Source organism: Gallus gallus, chromosome 6 (genome assembly GCF_016699485.2).
Source record: "Gallus gallus isolate bGalGal1 chromosome 6, bGalGal1.mat.broiler.GRCg7b, whole genome shotgun sequence".
NCBI classification, from domain to species: domain Eukaryota; kingdom Metazoa; phylum Chordata; class Aves; order Galliformes; family Phasianidae; genus Gallus; species Gallus gallus.
The window spans coordinates 15,853,502-15,881,412 of NC_052537.1; the positions used below are offsets into that span (position 1 = coordinate 15,853,502).

Consider the following 27,911-nt stretch of genomic DNA (forward strand, 5'->3'; position numbering starts at 1 on the left):
CCTTAAATCTCGAGCGTCACGCGCGCGCTTCAGATGCTGCCGCTCGTCCGGGCGGGCGGGATAGAGCGGCGCGCTCCCAGCACGGCCCTCCCGAGGTGCCTGGCGCTGGCAGCCGCTTATCGCGCACACACACCCCGCACCGCGAAGGGAGGGAGGGAGAAGGAGGAGAAGGAGGAGGAGGGGTGGAAGCGGGGACGACGACAATGACTCCCGGCTCCACAGCCGCACGCAGCTCCCTGCAAGTTTCGCCATGCGAAGCGCAGGGACTCCTCTGTCACCCCGCCTGCGAGGGAACAATTGCCGCCTCGGCGAGGCGGGGTGGGAGCGCGCAGCGCAAAACCTCGGCCATCCGCTGCCTCCCCCCGCCCCATCAGCCCGGCCATCGCCTCCTGCTGCCGCTCCCCGCGCCCGCAAAGCGCACCGCGTTGCAACGCGTTTACCCAGCGCGAGTGTCTGCAAACACGTGCATCAGCCTCCAGTGCAAAAGGGGGGAGGGAAAAAAAAAAAGAAAAAAAAAAAAAAAAAAGAAAGTGCCCGGGCTGTGACAAGTCCTCTGCACTGCGCGAGGGGAGAGGAGGGCGATTACGGCAAATCGCAGCCCGTCACCCAGCGCGGAGCCAGCCCCGCCGCACGCTCTCCGCTACCCCGCGTAACTGCGGGCAATCTGACCTCGGCTGCAGGTCCCCTCCGCCGGCCGTGACCTCCTTTCTCTGCCCGTGTGCGCGTCTGCAGAGCGGTTCCTGCGGAATGTGCTGCCCCTGAAACGCGATCGCGGCTCCTCTCTCTCTCTCGCTCGCCCGCTCCCGCTCCGTCTCTCGCTCGCTCGCTCTCTCTCCTGGCCGCAACCAGAGCCAGAACACAACAACAACACGGCCTCCCCCACCCCCTTCCCCAAACACACGCCGAAGAGCCCCAGACGAGCCGGGAGGGGGTGGAGGGAATCCCCCGGCAGCGGATGGATGGCACCGGTTACCTTCCGCGAGCCTCTTCGCGAGAGGGGGCAAAAAGCAGACGAATACCGAGAGAATACCTTGTGCCTCCCCCTCCTCCTCGGCGGGCGCCTCTTCGCACTCCCGGCGCTAAAGGTGGACGGCCGGATCGGCTCCGGCGGGGGAGGGGAGCCGCGCCGGCAATTAGCGCCGAGGAATTAACGCCGAGCCCGGCCCGAGCCCCGGCCTCCCGGTGCGGGCGGGCGCGGATCGCGAGCGCTGGTGCTGAGACACAGGACCTGATAACAGCTAATTGAAAGGTTAATCTACATAGGCTGTGACAGAAGAGGTCCCTCCCCACTTTTTTATCTGCTGTTGGCAAGTGGGAAATTGAGAGCTCCCCCCACCTTTTTCCCTCAAAAAAAAAAAAAAAAGAAAAAAAGAAAAAAAAAAAGAAAAAAAAAGAGCAAGGGGGGAAAGGAGGCGATAAAGTTTGGGGGAGGCGCGGCCCCGCGGCCGCCGTTGGGGCTGAGGAGGGGGCGCGCAGGGCGGGAAGGCCGCGGAGCCATGGAGCCACGCTGCCGAAGGGCGCGCAACCAACGCGGTAAAGTTTTAATCCCCGAGGTGGTTTTGTCAGTCATGGTTCGCAAACACCTCTTTTCGCTCAAGTGACCAGACATCATGGGCTGTGGTACCAGGCAAGGGAGGAGTAGGCGGTCCTGCCCACCTGGGCAGCTCCTCCAGTTAGCGCCAACCCTGAGCCCCATTCCTGAGGTAACATCCTTTGCCATGTGTTTGGGTGTCCCTCTGCCAAGCTTTACGGGATTAACGTCTGGTCCTGAGAAGGAAAGATAAAGGAAACCATTTATAAATAATAATAATAATAATAATTGTGTACACAGAGGGGAAAAAAAAAAAGAAATGAGAGTGGGCAGCAAATGAGCTCCTACAATAAATCAACAAGGTCTTTCCTAGATCATGTATTGCACGTAGACCAGTAACGGGAAAAAAATGTTTCCATAATAATACATTAGCCGTTTAGGTTTAGTGCAACTTTTTCAGTCCATTCCTGTGGATGCTGAATAAGGAAGCTCCTTGGTGGTGTTTCAGAGCGCTGTAAAATTGAATGACCTACTTACAGACATCACCAGGTGAAAATGTTTTTCCAGCACATAGCTGTGATACGTACCTGTTGACTGAAGGTCTGGTCTTTTAGTGGCCAGATGCAGCCTTTTAAATGTAGAGCAGCGAACCGAAATGTGCAGTAACCTAATATTTATTGGAAAATCCTTCAAAGTTCATGTATTATGCAGGATTTGGCTGTGATTGAAAATGGTTTTAAAATTATTGGAAACAATGTAAATCATTACAGCATAATTTGTAGCAACAGTATTCTGAATGTTGTGTCAACATTTCCATTATAGACCTTTTTTTTTTTTTTTCCTGGGAAATTTACAACTTGGTTAGTGGTAAGAGAGAAAAATAATCTCCTGAAACTGAAACTTGGCGTGGTGCATCCCAGTTCAGGAAACAAAACACTGGAGAAAGCTTGACAATCTGTTTGGCCACTTTTAAATTATGAGTGCTCTGAAGAATAGCACAGAAAAAAAAACCCATAGAAGTCTTTATTTTAAATACACATATTTGTTCCTCTTAATTATTTTTACAAACATAAACTTGAGAAGACAATGTATCCTTAGGTATTGAGTTCCAGGTTTTAATGTATTCAAGAATCTTTTGTTTGAAGATGAAGTCCTATGGATCTCGACATTTACAGGTGTAGCTAACACTATGTAAAGCACATGAACTTCTTTATGGATTAATCATTCACTGATGAAGTTAGATCTGCCATCATTGTCAATTTTACTCTTTCCCAAGAAACAGTAGTGCTGTTTCAAAAGAATTGCAACATGTGAATTTAGGGCAGTTCAGTTTGAAAAACAATTGGTAGTCTGAAACAATGTGTGTTGCACAGACAAATCATACGTGCCAGAAACACTTTGGAGCTAACCAAGAATGTCTAGTATGTTGGGCGCGTTTTGCTTTGTGATCTAGATAAGAAATATCTCGCTTTTCTTGTGTGTAAACACAATAATTCTTATTTAAAACTGAAGCTACATTAAAAATAACCACTGAAAAGTTATAAGCCCATCAAGGAAGTCAGTGTAAGCAATTCAATTCAAATAAGCAAACTAAGCAAATAAAACTTGAATATGTCTACTACTGCAGAACTCTGGGGCATCTGTTCTCCTGCATATGCTATAGAGCTAATGAGGTACAACAACAGGTAATGCCCCCAGACAGTAACAAGTGTCTGGACGCCTACACATCAAGTATACCCATGCCATCTTCTAAAAAATGTCCCTATTACTAAAAGTAAAAAAATACAATGCTCTCTAAACCCAAATACACTCCCATCTGCTTTTAGAAGGAAGTTTTATGGGTCAGTTCACCCTGTTCTGTTAATTTCCTTGCTTCAGTTACAGTGTAAACACCCTTAATGTTTTTTTTTTTTTTTTTTCCCTTTGGAAAAATATGTTTGGTTGCACATCTGTATTGAAGTACACATAGTAACTATATCCTTACTTCCAACTGTCCTTAGGATGTTTCCAAAACCTCACGTGCAGTGGCTGTTTTTGAATCAGAAGAAAGGAAGAAGCTAAGGGTGAGTGTGGTCTAAGTTACATTCAGTTCTCAAAAATCGAAATCTGAAGATTGCTACATGTATAGCAGTGAGACTGTAGTAAGACAGGCTGGAGACTTAAATGAAGTTTAGCCATATGCAGACCAGATTCATCACTGTACAGAAAAGAACATGAAATTAGAGTTTGAACACTTGTGTGAAATCAGCAAAAATATTTTTGTGTATTCAACTACTGCCATATATAAGATTTATTCTTTGAGGCCTTTAATCACTGGTGGAGTTCCATTACAATCAGTGAGGTTGTAGCATAGTTATAGGAACAATTATACAGTTGTCCATGTTGGTATAGCAACAGATCTCCATGGATCTTTGGAGCTGCTAGAGAGTGAAGTCTTGACCCCCATCAGAGTCAGTGGCAAAACTTTCTCTGCCTTTAACAAAGCCAGGATGGTCTTTCTATTATTACCATACATACCACATATGCGAGTACACTCACCTGGAAATTGCCTTCCCTGGCACAAGCTGCTGAGAGAAGTGACCTTGAGGAGAAAATTCACCATAAGAGTGCAGTGAGTTTCTTCTCAGCCTCTACAGCCATCCCAAGCATGTCCCCGCTGACTGGTCTCATGCATATATTCTTTACTTTTACTTACCTCCTCTGCTTGGCTTACCTGCTGTGGGTTCAGCACCTTCCATGCATCCCTGACCTTCAACTTCATGTTTGTTCTGGATTTAAACAGCTCTTCTTTGTTTTTCTTTCTTTTTCTTTCTTTCTTTCTTTTCTTTTTTTCTTTTTCCACTGAGGGTTTTCTTCTAACAGCCCTGTGTGTTGCAATTCCATCTGAAAGATTAATCCGTGTCACTAAGCCTACCCAGCTAAATACAAATGGCATGTTTCTTGGCTTCTGTATGGGGATATGCATTACTGCCCGCAACAGAGCATCACTGCGCTATTTAAACACTATTAATTAACTATACTATGTATCATACAAATGTATACATGCATTTAGTTATACACACACGGAGTGAATAACCTATGGGCATAATTACTGATCATTTGCTGTCTCATCTATTATATTTAATAAATTTGAATAATAATATATAATAGTCTCCCGCTGCCAACTTACTGATATGGGGGCATTTTAATTCCTGAAACTAACAGCTTATAAGGTAAATACTACAGCAGTCTCAACTCAAGAGCTGCGATTGGTATGATACTATAATTTGGAAATAAATGTTTGTGGTAGATCAGCTGTCATCCCACAGGGACAGAGACAGTGACTTTTTATAATAAATCCCACATGTTCCATTCTACTCTGGCAAATATTCCACGCTGTCAGATCAAAGTACTTCACAATCCTTAATTAATTAGTTCCTAAGAGCTCTGTTAGATGAATGCATACTATTTTTCCCGTTCTCCAATCAGAGGTACAAGGAACAGAGCACAGCCATCAGAAGGGGATGCCAACAAGGGGGTTCCAAGGGCCTTGCTCTAGCCACAGGAGGTCCTGTCATGGAGATAGCTGTGCTGGCCCAGGAAAAGAAACTTGCTCAAAATGCACATTTGAAACCCTGTGTCTTTTTGCTGTATTATCTACTATACGTGTTTGAAGCAATAGGACAAAGATAGAGGTGCGCAATGGAACAAGGCTAAAAGCAAAGCAGAAAAAACAGGTGGTTCTTATAGATGACAATATCCTGTGCAACGATGTCTTTCATGTATACAGTACACACGACACATTCTGTTCATACCCATTATAAGGGGTAAGTGATTAATAGCCATTTTAATAAATGGTAATCAATTCTTATTAGTCTAATGGGTTATGAGGTTTTTTGTAACAATCATTGTCACCTGAAACACTCCCTATCGATGTATTTAAATGCTGTAGTCTTTACCTGCTACCTCACAAATGGGATCTCAGTGTGACCCAAAACAAATTACCTGAAGAGAAAAGGATTATCACCGGGGCTGCACAGTAAAATGTTAGTTATATTTATATTGGATTTAAATTTCTCCTTTTACCACATAAAATGCACTGATATGACAGGAAGCATTTTGCTGCTGTGTGCAAGAGCAGTGTTTTCTAGGCTAATCCCCGGAGGAGGGCCTGGGATATTGCAGGCCTCTATATCACTCAGTTATCACTGAACTTGGAGCAGCTTTGTGTTTTTGTACACATACACGTTAATGCTTTGTGAGGGCAGCTGATGAGATGACGGATGGAACTGAAAATAAATAAGGATCAGTTTGCTCTGAATGAGTGAAAGCTGCTGTAATCAGGGGCCATTCGTGTCCTTCTTGCTACCGTCCTGCTGCGATTAGTTAGGCTAGGTGAAAGGGGAGGATGCTGCTGTTTGCAGGAACCATTTTAACACCTCAGCTTGTCCTTGTGAGCTTTAAAGTAATTAACTCTCCAATCATTATCGGTTGACTTTGTCCGCAGGTTTAGGTTTCCCTCCTGCTGTTCCCTTTGGGGATATTGGGTTGTCACTTTATAACAGGGGGGGGATTCTTTGTAGAGTTCATACAAAATCCCTTTCACAGCTTTCCAACAGCTTTTTGTACTCTCCAAACTGCTGGAATATTCCCTTTCTGTTTTAATGAACATTACTTTTATAACTTTCTCCAGATCCAAGTGGACAAGAAGGGGAGGCTGGGGGGAGGAAAACCTTTCTAGAAAGCCTTACTGAGCCCTTCAGATGAAAAGAAGGACATCCTCTGTACTTAGAAGCCAATAAAAGAGATTGCAAAGGCAGCTTTGCTAAATAAGTTTACTTTGAGCCACTGAAGGATCCTGACAGTCCTTAATGTGACTGAATGAATCCTCACTACCTCCAACTGTGATGTGGTGTACTACATTCTAGCTCAGTTTTAGCCAGGGGAAAAATTCCAGACTTGAAGATGCTGGCAGTCCTTTAATGGTCTAACACTGCCAAAAAACATGGAGAAAAAGCAGGAGGAGAGAGCTTGACCCTACTTTTATTAATCCCATCCTCATCCAGTTTCTGCTGTATTTTTTTAAATCCTAATAACAAGCTGAAGAAATTGCAGCGCTACCAGCCACCTAATTTTGGGACTTTTCTGACTCTGCACAGCCCTCGGTGTATAACAGGACTACACAAGCAGCCAGAGCAATAAGAAGTATGAGCAAAAAGGCACACCCACCGCATTTCAGGCTCAACGGATAGAGAAAGCCCTCACCTACTGCACAGCTGCTTGGAGCACTTCCCCTTTCGGTTTCTGCTCAGCATCTCCTGGCACACCCACCTTCTCATGAAAGATGGGAGCTGGGGAAATAACCCACATGACAAACCAGCTCTAAATTTGCTGAGTCCAGGTCTAGAAAAACCGTAGGTCTGTTCTGTGTCATTCGGAAGCTGAGCAGCCTCATCTGCAGCCTTCTCCTTTTGCAGCTTTTAACCGACGGGACTGGGTTGGTCTCAAGGGCACAATCACTGTCTCGGAGTTTTAGCAAAGTCTGCACGATGCTTTCTTTACTTTCTTTGCTGGCAGTGTTAGTTGTGAGATTCCCTTGCTAAATAAAGCTCTGGCCACACAAACAATTTATTTCAGTCACTTCCCATAGCTGCCAATGCCAGAGCAGCTCTACCTGTGTTAGCTACACCAGGAGCCCTGTCAGAGTCAGATGGCAATATACCACATCATTTCAAACACCTTTCAGAAACATTTAGCTTTGCTCAACACTGCTTTAAAAATAGCCAGTGGCTTGCTAGAGCTCCCAGCCTAACTCTGGTTCTTAAATTATTGTCACTCACAGCAGGATTTTGTATTAAATACCCTTTGAGATGGAAAAATGAGTGAAAAGGGATTTGGGGGGCAGGTGGGATTTGTTTTTTTCTGCATCAGGTAATATGAGAATAAGAACTACTGCAGCAGCTAGGAAGAGCTAAGGTCATAATATTTGAGGGTCCAGAGGTGGGCTGCAATGAGGGCTGGAGCACCTCCTCTACTAAGACAGGCTGAGGGAGCTGGGCTTTTTCATCCTGAAGAAGGCTGCGGGGTGACCTCACTGCAGCCTTTCAGTACCTAAAGGGAGCCTACAAACAGGGGGGGAGTCAACTCTTTGAAAGGGTAGATAACAGCAGGACAAGGGGAAATGATTTTAAGTTGAAGGAGGGAAGAATTAGGTTGGATGTCAGGGAGAAGTTCTTTACTATGACAGTGGTGAGGTGCTGGAACGGGCTGCCCAGAGAGGCTGTGGATGCCCCGTCCCTGGAGGTGTTCAAGGCCAGGTTGGATGGGGCCCTGGGCACCCTGGTCTAGTATTAAATGTGGAGGTTGGTGGCCCTGCCTGTGGCGGGGGGGTTGGAGCTTCATGATCCTTGAGGTCCCTTCCAACCCGGGCCATCCTGTGATTCTGTGGTAATATATCGGTGCTGGAAACATGAAGCATCTTCTTCATACGCATTGAGCTATACAAATTGTCTCCTCAGTGGTACATGGGATAGTTAGCTGGTGATTTATCAAGATGCCAGGAAAGAAATTGCATTATCCAGCACAATGAAACCCTTTGTTTATTTCTTTAAAACAAACCAGAAAAACAAACAAACAAAAAACAGCATCTCAGAGACAGAAGTTCCACCTCTGAGCTGATGGAGAGGGTCAGAATCGCTTCCCTAGCCCTGGCCAGAACCCCCCTGTCATCCACATTTTATTCGCCTTTGTTATGCGATATCCCACAGTGCCAGCTAAGTCAGGGAGTTGTCACACTCCTGGCTGGTGCAGCAGGATACAAAATAGCTGGGGGTGGGGAGAAAGACTGGAATGGTTGGGAGGTGGAAGGGAAAAGGCCCTTTTTTTGTGAAAACAGTAGCACCAGCTGCATCCTGCAAGTCGCTAAATTAGCCAGTCAGTTGTTTTTCTTTTAATTTTTGTGTGAATTCAAGAATAGGTTGTGGATGTCTTGGCAACTCATGAATGAGGCTCTTTATGAAAGAATTCACCTTGCAGAGGGGCTGCTGTCAGATGCACAAGCCTCTTTCCATTAATTAAGCTGCAGAACATCCCCTGTTTTTTTTTCCCCATCCCTCTCAACGCCTGGATAATCAGGCCCTGTGTCTTTCCACAGCACCACCGCTGCCTCCCATGCTCCTCACAGCATTTCACCCACTCCGTTAATTCTGGGCTGCCAGATTTTTAATTTTTTTTTTTAAATGTTAGCTTATTGCTGCTAAGTGAGGTATCCTGCCAACTGAGCTAAGAATGAAGATGAATATTCTGCTTCACTGCAACCAGTAGCACTCCCCATGCGCTATTTTCAGCTGAAGGGTGGCCTAAGAACAAAGTCGGATATTTTCAAAAGCTCAGCTGGGAGTTAATCAACTCCTATTGTCTTGCAACAGAGCTGGGTGCTTTACTTGCATCTCCAGTGAGGTACCCCCTCTGCTGCTGCTCACATGGAGCTCTGTACAGAAAGCGTGGAGAGCTTCCCTACCTACTAGTAGTGACCTGCTATTAGAAGTGCATCAACCAAACCGGATGGGGTTGGGGTGTGATTATGGGTGTAGTTTAGCCTGAGCAGGCAGACAGGTGTGGAGCAGCAAGAACCCAGGGCAGTGAGCCCTCACCTGGCTGTGCCACTGTCTGAACAAGGAGTGTGACTGTAGCTGAAGAGCCATGACATTTTTAGTGGGGATGCTCAGGTGGGCATTTGTGGTGTTATTCACCTGCTTCAGGGAATAATTCAATGTCCTTTATAACAAGTGAAAGGTTTCCTCTGACTTTGCTGAGCTCACTATTGTGTTGCAAGTGTTTGCATGTTTGGGCTTACATTTGTATTCTTAGTGACTGGGATTTTAAATCAGCCTTACAAAGTTACAGCTTGCGGTATTAATGACAAGCTTTTAAAAACAAATCTGTTCATTTTCCTTCCTTTTCAGGTAAAGCTGAACATTCATTTCCTGAAAACGAAGCAATCTTAAACAGAGCGCACAAAATAATTAATCTGGGCTAAATTAAAATAACTAGAAGTTAAATAAAGAGCTCATCTGTGGCCTCTGCTTTTTCTGGGAAGCAAGGGAAACATAAAAGAATCAAAAAGAAAGCAAATATCAAATTATCTAACAGGAAAGGAATCTGTGAATATATGTAATAAACTCCAACATTACATCATAAAAATAACTTTCTCACAAATGCTGTCACTGCAAATGCCAAGGCACAGAGGAGATCATTGAATTAATAGTAACAGCGGATAAGAAAATAACAAATGCTTTATAGTGGAAATATGCATTTTCTTCTTTCTGGGATTACTGGGATTTTCTAGAGATTATGAAATTATCTGTTTATAATACAGGTTTTCCTCACGGTAGAATTTGAAATACCGCTTACACTGTGGAGGTAGAAACTGTCTCTGAATTCAGGCAACACCTCCAAGAATGAGCATTCACAATAAACTCAGTGTTTTCACTGCTGAACTTTGACTTTTTAATCCAGTGCCATAATTTGATTAAAATGAAAACATCGAATACTTACCGATAAATGGGGAAAATTCAGGAATGTAAGAAAAATAATTCTACTTTCATTAGCTTCAGGGAAAATAAGCCTTACTTCCTTCTGTTGTCAACTCGTCTGAAAATCAGGCCCCAAATTCCTGTGCCTACATATACCTATCTCAGAAAAGACAGTAATATTGCTGAAGAGATGAAACAAAATAGTAGCCAGCAGCATCTTCCAAGTGTTAAACACATGGTGCTGTCTCTAGTCTTGCTGGAAGCTCCTTGCTACTGTTTTCCTGTTTGTTATGTAGGAGTGACACCATACTGTCTTGGGGCGAAGCAGACCTGGAGCTCAGAAATGCCCCTGTCTGTGAGAACGCTGGGCACCATCACAGATAACACATTCAGCTTGGGAGGGTGCTTCTGGATATAGAGATAAACCCATTCAATTTCAATTGCTGCATGTTTTTTCCCCTATTATAACAATTAACCTCTTATAAAAGAATTAGCACTGAGTTTACATGTTGACTCTATAGACACTGGATAATTGCTTCAAAAGAAAAAAAAAAAAAGAATCTCTAGAAAATTACATTCCTCCTTTTGCTTCTAAAATTACAAACTTCAGAGTTCCCAGCTGGTAATATAAGCAATCAAAACCGGGTCTCTTGAGTGCAGTTGCATGACACACATGAACAACAATCTCATTTCATAAAGAATTAACCCGCAGCCCACTGTGCTCACTGCTTCCCACTCCTGCCACCAGGGCTGTCTGATTGGAGCACCGTAGCTCCCACTTTGCACAGGCAGCAATGTCTGGGAGGGTCGGGTAACACCAAAGCCTCACCATATCAACAGGGGGGCCTACTTCAGTTTGGAACATCTTGATTTTATCTAGTTAAAATTCTCTAATTTTTTTTTTCGTATTATTATTTTTGTCTCCTTTCCAAGAGAAGGTAGAAGGACAGGAGTCATTTGTTTTGGGTTGATAATTCGGTTCTTTAAGTGCTCCAAGCATAGGATCACAGAAGGAAAGCATGGGACATAGACCCACAGATTCCAATGGGGAAAAGCTAGTAAATTTTCTTCCTTCAGCAGGACCCCTCCCTGCAAGGCACTCCTTAGAGCTTGGACTTAAGGATGGCCTGCAAATGAAAATCCAGAATGACCAAAGAATGCAGTTGTGAGACTCCCTCTATGAGTTATCTCAGAGTGATCCGAGTGGAGGTTCCCTCAACACGTCCTCAGCGTTTCACAGACTGAAGGCCTCGGACAATCAAGAGATTTTTCCTGGGGTTCAGGTCAATTTAAATCCCTCCTCACCAGGATTTAAGCTACTGCAACCCCAGATAGTCCCAGATCAGTTCTCTTTATTGCAAGTGGTTATCTAGAGCAAACACTTGCTGTATTCCTCACCAGTAATCAATTCAGCAACCTGTAACCACTTGCTTCTTTCACTTCAAGTCTGTTTTGAAGTATTTTTAGCCTAAACATTCAAACAAGCACCACATCATCCAGTTGTGTCAGGCTGCCTTTCAGAGGGCTTTGTGCTACAAACTCCAGTCTGGAGAAAGGTTATTCACACATTCAGAAGACTGACTTTGCTGGCATATGTGCATGTTTGTATTTGAAATTTCAGGACTGACAGCCCTTCAAAACCAATTGCCTTCTCTTGGGACAGGAACATGATCCTTTATTTCTCTTTGATCTGAGAACTGACACTACTGTGATCTCCACTGCGAGTCTAACAACATTCAGCATGCTGTGCTATACAGGCAGGACTGACTGCTCGAGTGGGGGGACTCCATGCTGCCCTTGAGGGAACAGTTGTTTTTTTTTTTTTTTAATCTTCCCCATGTTGTTGGGGAAAAAAGCTTTCAGACATTACATGAGCCACATGGACTCAAACAGTTGATTTCAGCAGCACCTTACATTTTTCAAACAGTTTCACCTGTGCAGTTTAGTACAAGACTTCTTCAGAGCAAAAGATGCAACAAGTCACCATATATGCAGTGAAGAATTAAACATATCCCCCACATGCATCAAGAAGCACCACTACATGCCAGATTCCCCTGACGAACACGTGTAGCAAGAGCCCAGGAAAATCAGCACTCCACACAGCATGCATCATTCCAGAGTGGCAGCTGCCTGCCTGTGAGGAAAGTCTGGCTTCTTTTCTCATGGTGAATTACAATGGAGCACAACCGGTCATTGCAAGTCCAGCAAAAGGGGCGGCTGCATGCAGTGTGCTGCTCAGTTGAGGGGCATCGTTGGGACTGAGCAAGCCACAGCTGGCAGCTTCCCCAGGCTCATGCCTCCAGCCCAGGGCTCTGCCTCAGTGCCGGGCTGCATGGGTCCCACCAGCTCTGCTGAGTGCCGGGCTCCTGGCACATGGGAGCCTTATGGCTGTGCTTAAGAAGGTAGAATCGTCTGTCGCTGTGAAACACATTTAAAAACCAGAAGGATTCAGGTGCTCAGAACCACATGGATAATTTTAAAATCCCAAATAAGGAAGAGTCTGAAACTTCAGAAGACTTGAGTGAAACTCCGAGACTGATTCAAGTTCTTTAGACAGAGATAAATGAGTTACATCCATTCACAGAAAGAAAAACAATTTTATGATCATGCAGTAGAATTGTTTCTAATTAATTCACAATATTTCAAACTGCTGAAGCAAGGTCTGAGACAAGCGACAAGAAATCCTTCATCTGACACATCCCAGCAGTAGCGTGGGTGCTGAATCACCATTTCTAACCATTACTCACAAGTTTTTCTGATAGCTTGTTACTCGTCTCCTACATTCGTTCAGCTCCTGGACTTACATGAGATATCAGCAGCAGGACAGCAGCCAGTGGGACACACGGGCTGGTAACAGGGCAGGGCAAACCCCAAAACCACAACGAGGTTTAATCAAGATTGAAGCTCACTGCTCAGGCACGTGGCGAAGAGGCAGGTCCTGAGGCCAGGCTGGGCAGTCTGGTGGCAAAGAGAAGGCCTGTGGTGAAGAGGTAGTACCAAGGTGAAGGGAAGAAATCAGCACATGAACTGCAGCATGAATAAAATGAACCCACAGCCAGGCATAGCAGCACAACTAGCATCTAATGCTTCTGCTGGATAGCCCAAGGCTGAGCTGGATTAGGGCTTATGGATGGGAGCTGGGAGGGTAGGGGTTAGGGGGAGGGGGAGCCCCAAGTGAGGCTGGTCAGGGCCACCAGTGCTTATACATCCTGACATATAGGTGTGCTCTGTGTTTTCAATTCTTAATAAACAAATGCTGTGAAGAGTACCATACATTTACCTAGCACATAGTGCAGGACTTTAATGTTATACAAATAATGACCTGATCCTACAAAACCTTCTATATGTTACTGAGATCTTGCTACACCATGGTTAAGAGGACATTGGGTGTTTGCGCTGATGAGCCTATTTCACTGTGATAAGCTGCAATAAGTAAGCTCTGCTTTGCATCACTGGAGTGTGTTTACATATTGCACTACCAGGGAAAAGAAAATCTTCCATGTTACAAGAATCACTAGGATCACTAGGTCCTTTCCAACCTTGTGATTCTATGATTCTATGAATCTGCCATACACAAAAATCCCACTGCAAACATCTACATGAACAGCTCCAGTGACGTCAATACTCTGCAGAAGTGCTGTGTGGATGCTAGCAAAGCCAAATGGAAGGGTCTTTGACTTCTGCACTTTGTTGGAGGCTCACTGGAAAGCTCATCCATATCATTTCAGGCCTTTCTGTCATATCTGTTACCTTTTGATTTATAAAATTGCACACGGAAAAGGCATAGCAGATGTTACTGGCTATGAGAACTCAGTCTTTTGGAAGAATCATCATTAGACTCAGTCTTAAGTCCAGCCAAATATTCTCAGTCTTTTTCATTTCAGTTCTTGATAGATGCTTTCCTGCTGAAAGGGGAGCTGGAAAAACTGTCCATATTTCCACTCCATACAACACTTGTTCTCCATCAGCTGCTGATTTCTGATTCTTTTTTCACGTCCTATGTTTCTTAAACTGACAGACAAATCTAAACTGTATCTTATAATGACGGCATAGAATGAGAGTTACATCTTAAAACTCTCCTATCAAGTCAATGCAATCTTATTCATAAAGAAATACAATTATTTTAGGGCAAGATCCTGGAAAGGTGGCAAAAAAATTAACAATCCAAGAAAACAACTTCTACATTTAAGAACCAAACTTCACAACTGTAAGAAACTACAGGCACATGCTCATGCATGCACGTAACATACTCTCAGTGTAGTGGCACATTATTATGGGTTTACACATAGGCTATTAAAATAATGTAAATAAACAAAAAAGAAGCAGATTACCAGAAAAACTGCAGTAACAATGTTCAGACCCAAACGATAAATTCAAGCAAGCTGAGAAGAGCCAGAGCATTTATGATTTCATTCTTCTCCTACAACATTTGTTTTCACCATCTTATCTACAAAAGAGATGTGGGGGCGGGGGTGAGGTTCTGAAGTGCCAAGATTGTTTCTCCAACCAAGCTCAGGCTGGGTCTTGTTCGACTGAAGTGGAAATACACCTTTTGCAGCAAGCTCTGAGTCTGAACAAGACTTGCCACATCCATTCAAACAACAGCTCTGACAGAAAGACCAATCTGACTGTGGGGAAAGTCCTTTAGGAGAGTATAGTGGCCCAGAATTTAAGCAGAACAACCAATGCAAACTGATGGCAGTACAATTGTTCTTCCCTCTTTTGGCCATCCTCTGAACAGAGCTAGCAGCATGGACCTTGTTCGGAGAGCCATGCTGCAGCTGAGCAGGGCAGTGCTGGTGCAGAACAAAGCATTACCTTCAGGCAAGCCAGCGGGAAGGAATTGGTAAACAAAGTTACCCATAAAGTGAGAATGCAGCACTAACATAAATGAAAGTGACTGTAAACTGTGTTAATGCATGGATAATTAATGTGGTAAATACAACAGAAGAGAAGGCACACAAAACACTGCTTTGGTGAATGTTGTAGAAAAACCTGTCAGAAATAGATGTCAAATATACCCTTTGTAGCTTCGCTGAGGTATTTTGCAGTGCAACAATCAAAACAAATATGCAGATCTCAATTATGGGACAAGAATCTTCTTGCAGTCTGTGTTAGGAGTTCCTTGGCAGCTCACTTTGCAGCATGCAGCTCCTGAGATGTGCTGAGAGCTCAGGCTCCAGGTAAGACCCCAGTTCCTCTGGTAGGAGAGTTCATGTAGCTCTGAGAGCAGCAGAGCAGCTTGTACCCTTGCAATGAAATCACTTTCCTGCTTAAACGGTGTGCATACAGAAGAGTTTCTTTGTTTAATTCTTATTCAGTTGTGATGATGTGCTTCATTTCTGGCTGTTCAGTTTCTGCAGCTTCATGTTCTTGACTGTGTCTTGGGCTTCCCAGGTGGACATCCATCTCACGTGGTGCTTACCATCAGGGTCCTCTCCACCCTATGTTCAGCAGCATGTCCATTAGCATCGGCAGGTGCTGAGCAGCCTCACCATTTCCTCAGACTCCACAGGGTTGGAATAAACATTTGCTAGACCACAAGCAACAAGCAGCAGTTACACTCGGCAAATCTATATCAAGAAGGGAAGACTACAGATATTAAAGCCAACAGGGACCGTTCCACATTGCATAGCAACTTTCCAACCTGCTCCACCATAGTTAAGCAAGAGCAAACGCATGCAGACAGAGGGCCCCTGAGAACGTCCCTCCCTCCTCCTGGGGCTTGGCTGCCTGGGCTGAGGGCCAACCTAGAGGCAGCGTAGCTGGGAGCTGCCCAGCTCCTTCGCCGGACACACCAACCCCAGCCAAAGCCTTTCCTACACTGCACCACAGGGAATATCATAGCACCAGTAAGCATCATGAGATGAAAAAATAAAATTTGGAAAAAGTCAAAGAGTTCAGAGAAGCCCTGATCAACATGTTGGGATGCCTCAGCTGATTTGGCTGCAGGCAGGGGCCCGGCTCCTGAAGAAGCCTTTTTGTGCCTATGGCTGGACTCCTGCTGCAGCTGCTCCAGCCTTTTGCAACCGCAGTGTTGTGACACAGTCATGATTTTACCACAAAAGTGGCGCTGGCCTGCCATGAACCCTGAAGAGCCCAGCCCCGGCGAGGAAGGGAGGCTGGCAGCAGCACAACCGACTGAGCCTGGTTTCCTTAGGAACCCAGCCCAGGAGAGCGAGGAAGTAAGAGCATGTGTGTTCTGGTAGGCAGTGAATAATCCATTAAACTCTTAATTAAAAATTTAAACATGTGTTTGCTAATTACATCACCCTTCTCCTGCCCTCAAAAAGCAGCAAATGAGCATGGTTACACACCTGCCTGTGTGTTTGTTTCCTTGTGATGATGCTCACTTATTCAGCAACCCAAATAACAGCTCAGGTAGCAGCTGCCTTTGTGAAAACATTCTGGGAAAGAGCGATGACAAATATTTTCTATTTTGTACTGAACGGCAGGCCTGTTCACAGGAATCCCGCTCACTGCTGATGCATGCTCTGAATCTGTGGACATTTTTTGTGTATCAGTGCTGATGCTATTAGTTCTTGCCTCTCAGACATGGCTGTTTAAAGCCAGCAGTGCACACTGTGCTGGTCAGCCGCCTCAAGATCTGTGAAAAAAAGGAAGAGACTGGCTAAATGGTTTAAAAAGTAGGCTCTGAGGATACGAAAATGAACAAAGCTATTGTCTGTAAGCTCAGAAACTGCAGAGGAAGGTCTCCTGGAGCTCTACGCCCTCCAGAGAACCTCAGCTTTGCTGGCATAGTGTGGGGCTCCACACATAGAGTATGGGATGAGAAGCCTCAGCAGACCACAGGTTAATAGCTGTCCTCTGAGCTGGGAAAGCTGCTTTATCCATTGCCAGGGAAGTAGGATTGTTTTCAACACTGTCGCTATTTATTACAGTCGTTAATTTGGTGGGAATTAACTCACTTTGGGCAGGTAGTGTATGTCTGCATTTTAGTACAACTGTGCTGTGCTATAATGGGAACATTGGGTGAAGAATCAGTCTGAGCAGGAGGGCTGTTTTCTGCTGTGGGGATGGTCGCTCTCACCAGGTATTTACCCACTCTGCTCTCCCCAGACCTGCCTTCACACAGGGTCCTACCACAGCCTGCTGCACCTCTTGGGAAAGAGTCCATCCAGGACTTCTTTCCTTTGGGCATGTAGAGCTCTCTCTACTGCACAAGGCCTTCTCCAGTTCCATCTAGAAAAAACCTGTCAGGAAGTAAGAATCAGTGAACCCTAAATTCTGATGCTGTGCTCCATTGACATGGCACTGCCTGGAGACTTTGAATGACCCTCTGAGATGATCTTTAAAGTGGTAACTTAGTGCATTCAGTAGTGGTTTTAATGCTCCGTGGGTGATTCTTGAGAAGGCTTCACTCTCCTCTGAGGTACGGACAAGATGGCCGCCTGCTGCCACTGAGTTTCCTCATGCTGAGCCACCCACTGGGGTGGGCTGACCGAGGCAGTGAGCGCATTGCCATGTGAGGTGATGCACCTGCTACTGTGGGGTAAGGAAACCAGCTGGTTCTTTTTTTTTTTTTTTTTTTTTTTTTAAAAAAAGGGGCTGTTTGTTGAAAACCGAGGTACAGCTAGAGATTAGGATGCCAAATGGCAAGTTAGGGCCACCTGACATCCCAAGCAAGGCCAGGTAAGCTGGCTCTGGTTAGAAACACTGGGCTCTGCAGGCCAGGGTTCCAGTCACTGAGGAGGGAGCTTAGATGCAAAACTCAACAATTGCCCTGTGTTTGTAGGGTGTCAGACTCCAACCCCAGGGTTTGGTCAGTTCCTGAAACCCAGAGCTCATCTCTGCTTCATTTGTCTTTTCCAAACTTGCTGGTGGGTGACACAGAGCTGCATGAGCTCTGACAGGGCCCCATTGTCCAGTGCTGCCTGGCCACCAGGACCAGTGGTACCAGGAGGAGAGCCTTACACCTGCTCTCTGGCATGACCTTTTCTGCTCCTGTAAATGGCCACAGGTCACTTTCCTGTGTACTGTTCACCACTCTGACCAAAGGCCAGGCTGAGCCTCAGCTGTTATTTCTGCCCACCAGGAAGGCCGCAGTGGTTGAGCAGCTGAGGACAGGCTGGTTGGTGCACGGACCTCCTCCATATTTGCTGTTCCAGGTTGGGTGGCACACACTGAAGCACTGCAGTGGGGTAGGCCAGTGCACATTTCCACAGGGTCTGGGTTCCTGTGGGTTGCTGCCATCAATCTTTTACAGTGAAGTGGCGGAGGAGTGGTGGAGCTTACACCAGATCTGTTCAAACTGGGAGTGTGAGGATGTGTCCTCAGCTGGGCTCCCCAGACGAAGCTCAGTTTCTTTCATTTGTGTAAAGAATGGGTGCATTTAATGCAGAAACAATATCAACCAAAAAGTCATCTCGCTAAGTAGCAAGATCATCCAGAACTTGGGAGTAGCTAGAACTATTTACAAAATGTTTTCACACTTCTGCAAGAAAGAGGCTGCGGATTTCAGACTGTGGAGCAGAAGGCAATCCTATAATAATGCCTCGTCTTTACCAATCATTCCAAATTATTCACATGAAAGATCCTGTTTTCTCTCTTGGACTTTAATGAAGCTCCTGTTGAACCAATTATTCACCAGCTATTCATGTATTGTCAGAAAGGAAATCACAGAAGCTTTGTCATTAGGAGCAAGATTTGATTGGCAAGGCACATGGCTCTGGGGTGGGTTTTCTTCTTCCCCTTTTTTGCTCTAGAGCCATAGCTTTTAGCTGGCAATTTCCACTGCTATAATCTGATGGAAAGTGATAAAATGCATCAGACTGCAGTACTCAAATGAGAAAACACTCCAGATTAGTAGGAATATAATTATGTTTTTCATGACATTGATTTTTTATTTTCTAACTGATAAAAGTAAACAACTGGGGGGGGGAGGGGAAGAGTGCCGAAAAACAACATTTAGACTTTAGTGAGATAATTAACTCAGCAATTAAACATATTTTGTATTCAGCATTTGTCCTCCATAGCACACAGCATATGTGACGTTTGTCCTTTATTCAAATTCTTCTTGCAATCTTCTTTGTCAGCAGGAGTGGCAGCCGGCAAGAGTCCTGTAAGAAGGCCCACTTCCATGGCGCTTTACTTGAAAGATGAATATTCACAGCTATGGCTTGGAAGGGAAGAGGCAGCCAAAAGGAATCATTAAGCTGAGCTAAATGAGCAGAACTGAGAGGCAAGGTATCTGTGCAACACACATTTATGTCTGTTTTCCTTTTGCCAGTAGTGTTTGGAGAGTAAGTAAACCTTATGATCCTTGCTGCTCTGTAAACTACTAAATTCTATCTGGTGTAATATGGGGCTGTAATGTTACATGCCCTGTGCTCTGATCCCATTCAGTATCAGCATCAGAATGGACTAGCGATAGTACATGGGCAGGATCTGTCCAAGGAAAATTAAAGAACAAGGATCAAAGCCAATTGAAGAAAAAGAGGCTAGCCCTCTGGTAGGGCTGCCTGCTGGTTTAGCACAGAGTCGATATCTCACTACAGCATGAAACATGGAAAGAGCCATAGGTAACAATGCATCATTAAAAACCTCACTTGCCTTTTTATGAAGAAATACTTCTTTAATTCCACCGTCATGTCAGTGTAGAGTGAGAGAGTCTTGGGAGAAGGTATGTACAGGAATACAGAACAAATGTCCTCCCCATTACTGCCCCATCTTCCTCTGTTTTAGAAAAATGAGGTCATTAGGAAAAAGGTACACGGTTGGGATAAATGAAACATACTACTTGTGACTTTACAGGCAGGATCAAGAGGGAGAAGCAAACACTGTCAAGGCAGAGGTAGGCAGATATATCACACAAAGGATGTTCAGCAGGATACCGTACTTTAGCACATCAACCCAAACTGCAAATCTGCAGCTGATGTTGTACAACTTAATACTCAAGCACACTACAATTTATCCTTTTACTTGGAGCCAACAAGATGTGAGGCTTCCTTTCAGGGAAGAACTCTGAGCCTCAGGGAAACCCAAATACCTTCCACCTCTGCAAGACTCCTTCTGTGGCCCAATTAAAACTGCTGCTGCTGGGGGGTAAAGTGGTAACTTCTGAGCTGGCATAGATTTCTATAGTAAATGTACTATGACAAGTCATCCTGAATAAGTTTCTTCATTTCCCAGGCTAAATTTGCCAGGCTGTATGCTAAAAAATCTTGTTTCTTGAGAGTGAACTTGCTTTGTCCTGTAACACTGTGGCGCATAACAAACTTCAAGCCTCAAAAGGCTGTTTACTGCTAATTGTAGGCAATGAAATGTGTCATGTGCATATTCATAATACATCCAAGTCACTACATATCTGGAGCACAGCCTTCCCTAAATCCAGGGTGATCACCTTGTGAAATCTGTGGCCATTTACAGAATGAAAAAGTTGCACTGATGAATGCTTTTTGCTATCAGATATAAAATGTGTTTGTTTTTGTACTGACCTTGGGACATGAATAGAAAACTGCTTTGTCCTTACCCTGCAGGACAGCCAGAGCAGCTGGCTATGCTTTAGGACAGGTCAGACTAAAATAGGTCTATCCATGTGAGAGAGTTACGGAAGAGCCACAGAAACTGAAGAGGCTCCTCCAGCCAATGGTCACAGCACAAAGTCTGCTGGAGGCCAAGTAGCATCTGGGCAACACTCTCAGACATAGGGTTTGAATTTTGGGTGTTGCTGTGCAGAGCCAGGAGTTGGTTTTGATGACCCACATGGGTCCCTTTTGAATCGGGATATTCTGGTACTCCATGATTCTATGAAATTATGCAAGTTATCTGCAAGTTATTTGAATGCCATTAATAGTTCCACCAATAGGTCATAACCCTGAAAAGGTATCTCCAAGTGGGATCAGTAATTTCATTTATACTCCACTTGCATTTCCATGAAAATGACACATGAACCAAGGGGAAATGGTGAGAAGAGCTCCTGCTTTAGGTTGTTGGTGGCCTCGGAGCAGGTGGCCCCTTCCTGTCTGCTCCCCAGGCCAAGAGGTATCCACCAGCTACTTTGGGAGGAGCTGCTCTGCTCCGTGATCTGACCTGTCCTCTGGAGGAAGCCTGAGAGCAGGGGCTGCTCTGCTGCCAGTTATGTGATGAGAACTGCCAGCAGATACATAGGGGCAGAGGGGATTCCCAAGGCCTTTTCCCAAAATAGCAGGTACCTTCAAAACAGAGCAATTTTTAATTACAGTGAATTACTACTTCTAGCATTACTAAGAAAAATACGTAGAGAAAGAGGGGTGATTTTCAAGCTGAATCCATTCTTTGAAATACTCTTATATGCTCTTATAATTCCACAGTAATACTTAAAGCTTTAAGTGAAATATCTTACGCCAGTGTTAACGTCTCCATATCTACAGCACTGCAGATACAGAGAACTTCCAAGCACAGGATTTCTCTCAAACTCAATTCAGGAGCCCTTCCATTTTTCTATGCATTTATGTTGCATCACTGCCTTGAGATATTTGATACAGAATAGTGATAATGCTTTGCTTTTCTTCATTTCAGGCCATACTCAATCTCCTTAAAATTATCAGTGGGAAGTAACAGGGCCTGGAAAGCAGAAGGTCCAGCCAAAGCTTGCCTGTGAGTACATGGCAAAGCTCAGACTGGAAGACAGATGTTACTCGATCCTTCTCTCATTTGATAAGCAGCAGCTCAGGTCGACGCTGCTCTGAACTTTGGAGATGATCTGCCTGCTAAGCTATAGCACATTTATGATTTGTGGGTTTCTAGTCTGACTTGGCTCCATTTTTTAACTTTTCATTTTCTTTTTAGGCACCCAAACTGCTCACTAGGTTTGGCAGCTGATGGCTATTAACTGTTACACTCCAATAACCTGGGGATAGTTAGAAGAGCATTAAATATTTGCACTGTGCAGGAAGGCTATACTTCATCTCAGTACACACGAATCCCATGCTCTTTTCACACTGGAAGAAAACCCACCTTATTGCTATTCAAATCTATCTGTCTGTCTCTTCCTATGCTGTCATTATGCATGCAAGGCCTGTCAGTGCCATTGACACAAAAAAACCCTCTCCCTTTATGCCAACACCAGTGACACCTGAAAAAAAAGCCCACAACCAAGATACGGGAGAATTACTGCTTTTTACATTTTTGTTTATTTGGCCCTCATTTTCTAATAAAGCACCTTATAGCATCCCTCTATAAAGGTATTTCTCCCACCCTGCAAGGGTGAGCTCTTCCTGCAGGAACAGGTTATAGATAGATGTATATGAAAGTAGGTTTTGGTAACTGAAGTTTATCCCTGGTTAAACTGTGAAGCTTTGTTCTGAGCGCCGTTTATTCCCCCCAACATCTTAACTGCCATTTCTAGTCTAATCTTTTAAGAAATATCCTACGTAGGCACTCCTTGTGGTCTGCTCTTAAAAAAGCAAAATTTATTTTGGCCTCTGCAGGAAGCATTTAAAGTGCATAATGAATAATGTTTGACACAGGAGTCAGTTAGCAGTCATTTTAGATTAACAACACTGCTCAGAAAAAACCTTGCAGGGGATTAGAGCGAGGGAAAGATGCTTAGGCAATAACCTCTGAGCCAGTTGGTTGCTGAACTATTCACAATAGACATAACTATCTCAGAAGGTCTTAAGTGTGAGAATTATCTGCAGGAAGAGAACAATGAGTTAGTGAGATATAAAACAATAGGCTCGCGCTCTAATACAAGCAGTTAGCACTGCACACGTTCACTTTTCATTTAAGCTGCAAGACTTTCAGACAGTAGCAGCTGGTGCCCAAATTAAGACTTCCCCTCTCCCTTTGATCTTATGCTAAAGCTAATGAATTGTATAATCTCCAACACCTCCGAAATCCCGCTGGTTAGAGGGAAACTATCCCTACCTTTCCCATGCCTGTCTCGATTCACTAAATGGGAGCTATATTTAACAACAGGCCAATCACATGATCACTGAAAAGGAACAGCACAAGGATCTGTAATCCTAATGCTCTGGAGCTGTGATTGCTATAAATCCTCCGCAGAATGATTTCGTTTAAGTCCCAAACATGTCATTGCACTTTTAATTAACATTTCTTTATGAAAACTGTGGATAAGAACCTTTAAATTAAAGATTGTTCCTAGACTTGTCATCTTAAAACAGTGTGCATTTCTATTGTCATTTTCATGTAGCACATTTGACAGCAAAGCTTTTGTCCTTTCCTTTCTCTCCTTTTCCTTCCCTGTCTTAACCCTCAAACAAGCATTAGCAGCCAGCACTATTTTAAGGATAAACAAATAGACATTTGTTTACAAAAGGGAAAACTAAAAGATCAGCAGTGAGAACAGGCTGAGATGTGGCTCATACTGTCATATTTGAATTCTTACCACCTTCATCCCGAGTTTGCCACCTTTCTGAGCTTACCGTCTTCTTTGCAGAGAGAGATTCAGAGAGGAAAGAGATCTGCCCAAAATAACAAGTGAGTCACTTGTAGAAATGGAAAGATTACCTTTATTTCCCGATTCTCAGCTTTTCTTCCCAGTTCTTCAGCATGTTGCTTTGTTGTTATTAATGCTTTTTAGCGTTAATAACTTGCCCATTGACCTCAGCAGCATTGCTATCCACTTCACATGGTACGAAAGCAAGCCTGAAATGCATGACAGTGAGCACAGGAGATGCAGTCTTATTTCCAGCAAAATGGAAGAGTTTTATCTGAGTGAGGGTAATATGCTTCGGTCAGTGCTGGTGGGAAATGGGTTTCCCATCTGAAAGTATCCCAGCTCACTCAGAACTCTGGGTTTGAATGATGGCTCAAGCTCAGTGACAGACTCACTTCAGTTCTCCCATCTGGGATTTGAGACGGGGATGTTTCATTTGCACACATTTCTTTCAATGACGTGTTTCTCAGGAGGCCCAGTTTTCTAACATGTCTCTGTGTGGAAGAAGTCAGCAGAGGACAAAAGAAAAACTACGTGAAAGAGAAGATTAAAGATGACACTATTACCCATTACATACACACGCACACACAAAAAAGCCTGCCTCAGTGAGAAGCAGGAGAGAAAGTACAAATCCTGAAAAGAATTCTCAATGGAATCACCAGGAAATTTGACAGCACAAGTAGAAGTTATTTAGCATGATTTGGCGATACATTTCTAAATATCCATATATCATCCAAGAATATCCATTGACAGATATTGGAGAAATAATGAATGGCCAAGCAGAGCAGGTCAGATTCTGATGCCCTTCCATGAATTGGGTGGTAGTTTATTCCTCAGCTGCTCCCACTGGCTTCAAATTATGCTCTGCAGCTGACACTTGGAGCCAAATGTCAGGAGCCCAGGCTCACCAAGCACGTCAGTGGAAAAGCTCAGAACAGAACCTCTGACTTGGCTCTCTTGCATCCTGAATTGAAAAGAAGAAACAGCCTAGATAAAGGAAGAAAAAAACCCCACATCCTATTTGACAATTCCGTTCCTTTACATATCCTCCCTTCCTCTACAGTAGCTATGTTGTTTTTTAATGTCTTTGTTATGGCAAAGAGCATTTACGTATTTAACTTCTATTTGAAACAAGTCATAAGTATCTGGCCAGGACATGGGTAAAGTTGTTACAAAATGTGTGCATTGTGTCACTGATACAGAGCAAAGGGAACAGCAGATTTAACCACTTGATTATTGGTCTTTCCTTACTGACAGGCAAATTCATACAGTAAGCATGGTGTGCTATATGTGACCACAGGTTAAAAGCAGACTGCAAAACATTCTTCCTCAGGCCATCAGCTTTTCTTGACTAAAATACATCACATGGATATATCAACTTAAAGAACTAAAAATCAGCAATGAGAAATTAAAAGCCCAATTCTTCCAAACTCATAAAGCCTGAAGACAACACATACTGTAGCCTCAGTTTTGTTTGCCGTTCCATCTTCACAACAGTATATTAATTCCTCTCCCTCTCTCCTATGCTAGAATGTGAGAAACGTAAAACCCAAAGTTATTTGAGAGCAGTACTGTGGAGAAAACAGCAAAGTCTTATTTGCACAAAGCTGTTCCTGAGTAGTTCCACAGATGGATAACACCTGTGCATGCAACCCTTTCCAGCTAGAAGCTGTGACCCAAGCCCTTGAAGAACAGCCCACACTTAGGACGCAGTGACCTGCCCTTGCAATGGTGGAGTTCCATGGCCCCGTGAGGACTTTCAGAGGTAGCTGGTTTGAAGCTCCTTGATGCACTCGCAGGAACCCCACCAGGTGACCTTTAGGAAGACAGAGCCTATTCTCCTATGAATAAAACCAGAGACTGAGACAAAGAAAAAAGGGAATCAGGACCGTAGTCTCCATGTCTCCCTGTGCACTTTGTGGTACAGCAACACTGTAACAACAAACAGTTCCCGTGTGTTCCTCCTTCAGTGCTCTGTAGTAAAATGTGAAACCCGACTGCAGCGACTTCTACAACAAATCCTAGCCATCAATTTTTCATCTTCCCTGTGGTATGAACACCACATTGATGTTCTTTCCTTCCTTAGTGCAGAGCTCGCTCTTGAACATCCACATGGATGCAGAAAGCCGTGGTTGAAAAGCAGAGATCTAACACACATGGTGGGTTAGGCGTCTGCTTCCTGCTCTTGTTTCAGTAAGACAGTTGAGGAATGACAACATATACGACAGTACAAAGCCGAGAGCTACTGTATGACAATTTTTTATTTATCAGTATCAAATTACATAGCAAAGTAATGAATGCAGTGTCAGATCACCTCTTTGAATACTGTAAATACAAACAAAATCCACCATTTTGATAATTACCCAAAGTAAATTAAAAGTTTAAAAATGTGCGTTTCAGAGATTCCATTTGGCATGTCCTGTCAATATATCCTGCATAAATATTTCTGTACCTCATTTTCACTATGTGTACCTTAATTAAATACAGCCTCTAAAAAGCTCACACTGAGGAGATAGGATCTAGCCATACGTTATGCTCATCATCAGCTCATGCCTCTGCCCTGAAATCCCTGAAAGTACCTATCTGCATGCTCACCTGGCAGCCCAGCGTGAGGTCACGGTACAGTGACCACAGAGCACCAGACCCACAGTCACTGACATCAGCACGATCATGCCCTTAAGTTCTGACAGATAGCTGTTTGCTTCCACGGCGGCTGGGCTGGATGCGATGGCCAGATCTTGTACACTGAAACATTGAAGGAAGTTCTTGGGACACTCACACCGCTCTTACCGCTACTGTGACTCCACTATACAGAAAGAACTACTCCTGGTTTATACGGTTATGTCACAAATACAGTCAGGTCATTTCAAGTAAGTTGGGTGGGATTCGGACACAGATAAAACTAGATAATTCATTATTTTACTGGTGTTAGTCAGCAGTGTCATTTACACGGGACTTCCTTTTAAACTGTGTCGATAGAACAATTTTTCCAGGCGGATACGAGAATAAGCTTCACTTAGCACAGTTTCCAAAAGTTAAGACTAGTGAGACATGGTAGTGGTATGGAAAGGAAAACATCATAGAAATATATATTTCATTTAAAATGAAATGAACAGAAGTACAGAAGCGTTGATGCAGGTAATTGGAAAGGTGAGGACAAGGAAGGAGGAAAAATTTAGGCAGCGATCCCACGGCAATATGAGAGTTACTCTTGATCCCTCCAGTTCACCAGCATCAGTGGAAGTCAGGCTTTTCTGGGAAGGTGCAACCTGAGCGCTTGATAATGACGCTGGCTGCATAGTGTCCAGCTCGGATGCACTCGGTCACCGGCCGGTCATAGACAAGCTGCGAGAGGAAGCCTGGGAATGAAGGGGGACAGAGAAAAAAGGGAGAGAATGGTTAGGTTTTGAAGTGTACCAGCTTGTCATGGAGCAGGGCACTCAGATACTGGCCTGACTGTATGTACCTGGGTACATATAGCGCTGTGCTTAAGTGTGCTGCTGAGTTAGGGTGCTGCTGCTGTCATTTCTACCTGAAGTCTCCAGTTGGTAGCTTCAAGTAAATCAATGATCATCGTGACTGATCTTTTTAGACACCTGAAGAGGATTTACTAGAGTCCTTGCTCTTTTCCAGAGAGAATCCTGATTCCTCAAATATCATTTTAAAGACACAGCAGCAGTTTTCCCTGCTGAAGAGAGCTCCTTCTGTTCCTGCCAGCTTCAGCTCCAGCCCTATACCGCTGTCGCTGGTGCAGGCTTTTCTCAAAAGAAGGGAAAAGCACATAACAAACATTATTCACAGTTAAAAGGGTTCACAGTGAAGACAGAGAACATTTTACCTGTCAAAGAAAGTCAGATGACATTTGTTGCCCTTGGTCACAGGAAATTTAACCCAAGGCTTCCAAAGGAGTGGACAGCTCTTGCCACGTTGAGATAACCAAACCCACAGCCAACCACAGAGAGCCAAGCACTTCTCACAATCACAGCCCTTGGTTAACTGCTTTACACAACAAAACCTCTAGCATCCATGGTTTAGAAAACCAGAAATCGCTGGTGTTTTGAATGCCAGAGTACATCTTCAATTGAATATAAGCAAATAGAGTATTAAAAAGGAGGTTATTCACAGGTACTTGGAAAAGTTAAGTACAAGTGGCACCAGATCTTTTATGGATTGAGTCCCTTATCTCTGAAACATTTTGCCTTGGCCGCAACTTTTGTGATCAAAAGCATGACTGAACTTACGGCAGAGGTGAAATATATTTTTTAAATATAGGTTTTCAAGATGTGAAAAGTAAACTCAGTTTCTTATAATTTAAAGCTCCACTCTGTCATTCTAGGGGTAATATTTTATTCACTTTTATCCTGTTTTTTAATATCTTTCAGATGTGTCTCCCTTCTCCATCCAATCACTGAAGGAAAGTGAGATTTGCGTAGGAAAATCTGAGCTGAAACATATTCCTTTTAAA

General features: G+C 44.0%; 2 protein-coding genes and 1 long non-coding RNA gene across 13 annotated transcripts in view; 1 reads left to right on the forward strand and 2 right to left on the reverse strand.

Annotated features, from left to right (window-relative positions):
- Window positions 1-1,268, reverse strand: part of KAT6B (lysine acetyltransferase 6B) — a 95,438-nt gene extending 94,170 nt beyond the window's left edge. For 3 of the 5 annotated variants that reach the window (XM_040702703.2, XM_040702702.2, XM_421609.8), the window contains exon 1: window positions 670-837. The gene's annotated coding sequence lies outside the window, so the exon portion shown is untranslated. Of the gene's footprint in view, window positions 1-669; window positions 838-973 lie in introns of those variants that run through there. The other 2 variants (XM_004942070.5, XM_015288301.4) reach the window with 2 other exon arrangements.
- LOC121111130 lies at window positions 556-27,902 on the forward strand. The gene is made up of 3 exons (XR_006939562.1): window positions 556-3,594; window positions 19,104-19,251; window positions 27,829-27,902. It is a non-coding gene; the product is annotated as an uncharacterized LOC121111130 (long non-coding RNA).
- ADK (adenosine kinase) overlaps window positions 18,984-27,911 on the reverse strand; it is a 279,755-nt gene continuing 270,827 nt past the window's right edge. For 3 of the 7 annotated variants that reach the window (NM_001006501.2, XM_015288216.4, XM_046942873.1), the window contains exon 11: window positions 25,690-26,805. In NM_001006501.2, the coding sequence (NP_001006501.1) occupies window positions 26,681-26,805 (125 nt within the window). In that variant the 3' untranslated portion in view covers window positions 25,690-26,680. Of the gene's footprint in view, window positions 23,941-25,689; window positions 26,806-27,911 lie in introns of those variants that run through there. The other 4 variants (XM_025151570.3, XM_025151571.3, XR_005860619.2 and 1 more) reach the window with 3 other exon arrangements.